Genomic DNA, 3,549 nt, shown 5'->3' on the forward strand with positions numbered 1-3,549 from the left:
GAGGAATCTAGAGAGTTTAGGGTGTTGTGGTGCCTAACTGACACACGAGTAGTGGAAACAGTACGTGTGTCTTTCATTGCATGTCAGAGACAAGTAAGTACATGTCCTGTAGTTATACCACATGCCCTCCCCTTCTCCCCTCCCCTCGATCGTAACCTCCGCCGGGTGTTAACCCCGGCATCAGACAGTTTCTATTCCTCTACCGTAGTGCACTGGCTGTGCCAACCACATCTCCCACTCTTTGACTTGATTGATTCTTGCTCACAGAAGAAAAAAAATAACCAGAAGAAAAGCAGAAATAGCTCACACTTTATCTCACCTCAGACTCGACCTGATAGTTCCCTGTTCCAGACCTCTAGTCTTCACTGACCTGATCCAGGACAACTCTCTCTCTCTCTGCTATTCCTGAAAACAGTTTGATTCAGTGAGTAATATTTAGTTGGTAACACGTTATATTAAATGTAATGCACCCAGTGGCAAGTGTTAATACATTGACTTTCCTGGCTAAATAAAATGAAATGTGTAAACCACTATAAACGATGATAATAATTTCCCCTGTGTGCTGATCTTCAATGTAGATTCACTATGGATTTAGTTGCTGATTTTCAATGTAGATTCACTATGGATTTAGTTGGTGATTTTCAATGTAGATTCACTATGGATTTAGTTGCTGATCTTCAATGTAGATTCACTATGGATTTAGTTGCTGATCTTCAATGTAGATTCACTATGGATTTAGTTGGTGATTTTCAATGTAGATTCACTATGGATTTAGTTGGTGATTTTCAATGTAGATTCACTATGGATTTAGTTGCTGATCTTCAATGTAGATTCACTATGGATTTAGTTGCTGATCTTCAATGTAAATTCACTATGGATTTAGTTGCTGATCTTCAATGTAGATTCGCTATGGATTCATGCTCAATTAAGTATTATCTTCAAACAAGTCCTGGTCCAAGATCATAGTATTTCACTATCAATGTCAAGTAAAGGTAATTCTCTGTTGTTTAAATACCTTTATGTATGACTTATTTGGTTCATGATACTTTCATTTACATTGCCATGTAAGAATGTACTAACATACTGTATCATCACGATCCATCACTTAATTACTGTATCATCACGATCCATCACTTAATTACTGTATCATCACGATCCATCACCTAATTACTGTATCATCACGATCCATCACTTAATTACTGTATCATCACGATCCATCACTTAATTACTGTATCATCACGATCCCTCACTTAATTACTGTATCATCACGATCCATCACTTAATTACTGTATCATCACGATCCATCACTTAATTACTGTATCATCACGATCCATCACCTAATTACTGTATCATCACGATCCATCACCTAATTACTGTATCATCACGATCCCTCACTTAATTACTGTATCATCACGATCCATCACCTAATTACTGTATAATCACGATCCATCACCTAATTACTGTATCATCACGATCCATCACTTAATTACTGTATCATCACGATTCATCACCTAATTACTGTATCATCACGATCCATCACTTAATTACTGCATCATCACGATCCATCACCTAATTACTGTATCATCACGATCCATCATCTAATTACTGTATCATCACGATCCGTCACTTAATTACTGTATCGTCACGATCCGTCACTTAATTACTGTATCGTCACGATCCGTCACTTAATTACTGTATCGTCACGATCCGTCACTTAATTACTGTATCGTCACGATCCGTCACTTAATTACTGTATCGTCACGAGCCATCACTATTGACGATCACAAGCTATCTGCTAATAGTGCCGTCCTCATTAACAGTCATCAATGTAAGTGGCTAGTTCTGTAGGTGTGTATGAATGTAGTCAGATGTAATATACTGTGTCTCTCTATAGTACTACAGTAACGTTGAATGGAATGATGTGCAAGGTAGAGACGCGACAGGGTAACGGTGTGCTCATCTCTCCTTCACCCTAGTCTCCTCCACGCCGATGGAGGGTTCTACAGAGCAACAGTCTCGCTGGATGTCTCCTCCAGCCTTGCTCCCTCCTGAAGCCATGTCCAGCGTTACTACAGAGATCACCTCTCTAGACTCTGTCCAGTACCACAGGGCTAATGCCAGTCCAGACTCGCTCCAGTACCACAGGGCTAAGACTAGTCCAGACTCTGTCCAGTACCACTGGGCTAATGCCAGTCCAGACTCTGTCCAGTACCACTGGGCTAAGACTAGTCCAGACTCGCTACAGTACCACTGGGCTAATGCCAGTCCAGACTCGCTCCAGTACCACTGGGCTAATGCCAGTCCAGACTCGCTCCAGTACCACTGGGCTAATGCCAGTCCAGACTCGCTACAGTACCACTGGGCTAATGCCAGTCCAGACTCTGTCCAGTACCACTGGGCCAATGCCAGTCTAGCCACAGACTCCCTGCACCAGCCGTACCACTCAGCTGAGTCTGACTTGGCCAGCCTGTCTTCCTGCATCTCCAGCAGCAGCCGTAGTCGGTCTGCACCATCGTACGGACACAGCCCAGGTCAGTGGGGTATTTTAGATCTTCTGCCAGATGTATATGGCTAGGATGTAATCAATTGGACACAGTGTTGTTTTATTGGCATTTTCTATATTTGGAAGACTTAACCACAATAGTTTGTCTCAACTTTCCCTTAATCATTGAAGTTGAACTGAAGTTTCTCCTAATCAGACTTACACGAGCAACTCAGAGACTCACAGTTCAGCTTCTTGTGTTGTTGTGTTGTAGTTCACCAGGTGTACTCTTCAACCTCCCACGTTAACGGTAGTATCCAGTGGTTGGAGCAGGAGGATTCTGGAGGCCAGTCTCTCAGCTGTTCCTCTTCCTCCTGGTACAACAGCCCTTTCTCCACCACCACCACCTCCTTCTCCTCCACAACCCCAATCTCCTCTCTGACCAACCCCAGGGCCGAGCACTACTCCCCAGGGCACGGCTGTCAGGAAGTCCCGAGGCTTCATGAGGCCTTGAAGGAGGAGAGGCTGAGTCCCAGTGAGGACGGAGGTAGCAGTAGTTTCCTGAGCCTGAACCCTACACCAGGGGATGGGTACCCGCACTCTGCCCAGGCCTACGGTCACCCCTTGGGCTTCTACAGCAACTCCTGGGTGTCAGGTCAGGACTACAGCTCTGCCTCTCTCTGCTTCTCCCCTGAGGCTGGCATGTATCCCTCCTACTGCTACTCCCCCAAACTACGAAACAAAATCAACCTCTCTCCTCTCTCTCTCTCTCACGCTCTCTCTCTCTCTCTCTCTCTCTCTCTCTCTCTCTCTCTCTCTCTCTCTCTCTCTCTCTCTCTCTCTCTCTCTCTCTCTCTCTACCTCTCTCTCTCTACCTCTCAAATTCAAATTCAAGCTGCTTTATTGGCATGAAAAACATTGTGTCAATATTGCCAAAGCAACAATGTATACAATATACATTGTAATACAATTAAAACAATGACAAACAATAATATAGAATGGCAGTAAATAATAATACAAAATTAAATATAAAAATAGTAACAATAAAATGGTAACAGTCAATAGTC

The 3,549-nt window shown here is 43.4% G+C and overlaps 1 protein-coding gene across 1 annotated transcript in view; it reads left to right on the top strand.

Annotated features, from left to right (window-relative positions):
• The first annotated feature begins 1,990 nt into the window (after positions 1 to 1,990).
• LOC120035296 (erythroid transcription factor-like) overlaps positions 1,991 to 3,549 on the top strand; it is a 5,655-nt gene continuing 4,096 nt past the window's right edge. The window contains exons 1-2 of the mRNA XM_038982083.1: positions 1,991 to 2,531; positions 2,757 to 3,240. Coding sequence (XP_038838011.1) covers positions 1,991 to 2,531; positions 2,757 to 3,240 — 1,025 coding nt within the window. The remainder of the gene's footprint in view (positions 2,532 to 2,756; positions 3,241 to 3,549) is intronic.

This window comes from Salvelinus namaycush, unplaced genomic scaffold (genome assembly GCF_016432855.1).
Source record: "Salvelinus namaycush isolate Seneca unplaced genomic scaffold, SaNama_1.0 Scaffold1013, whole genome shotgun sequence".
NCBI lineage: Eukaryota > Metazoa > Chordata > Actinopteri > Salmoniformes > Salmonidae > Salvelinus > Salvelinus namaycush.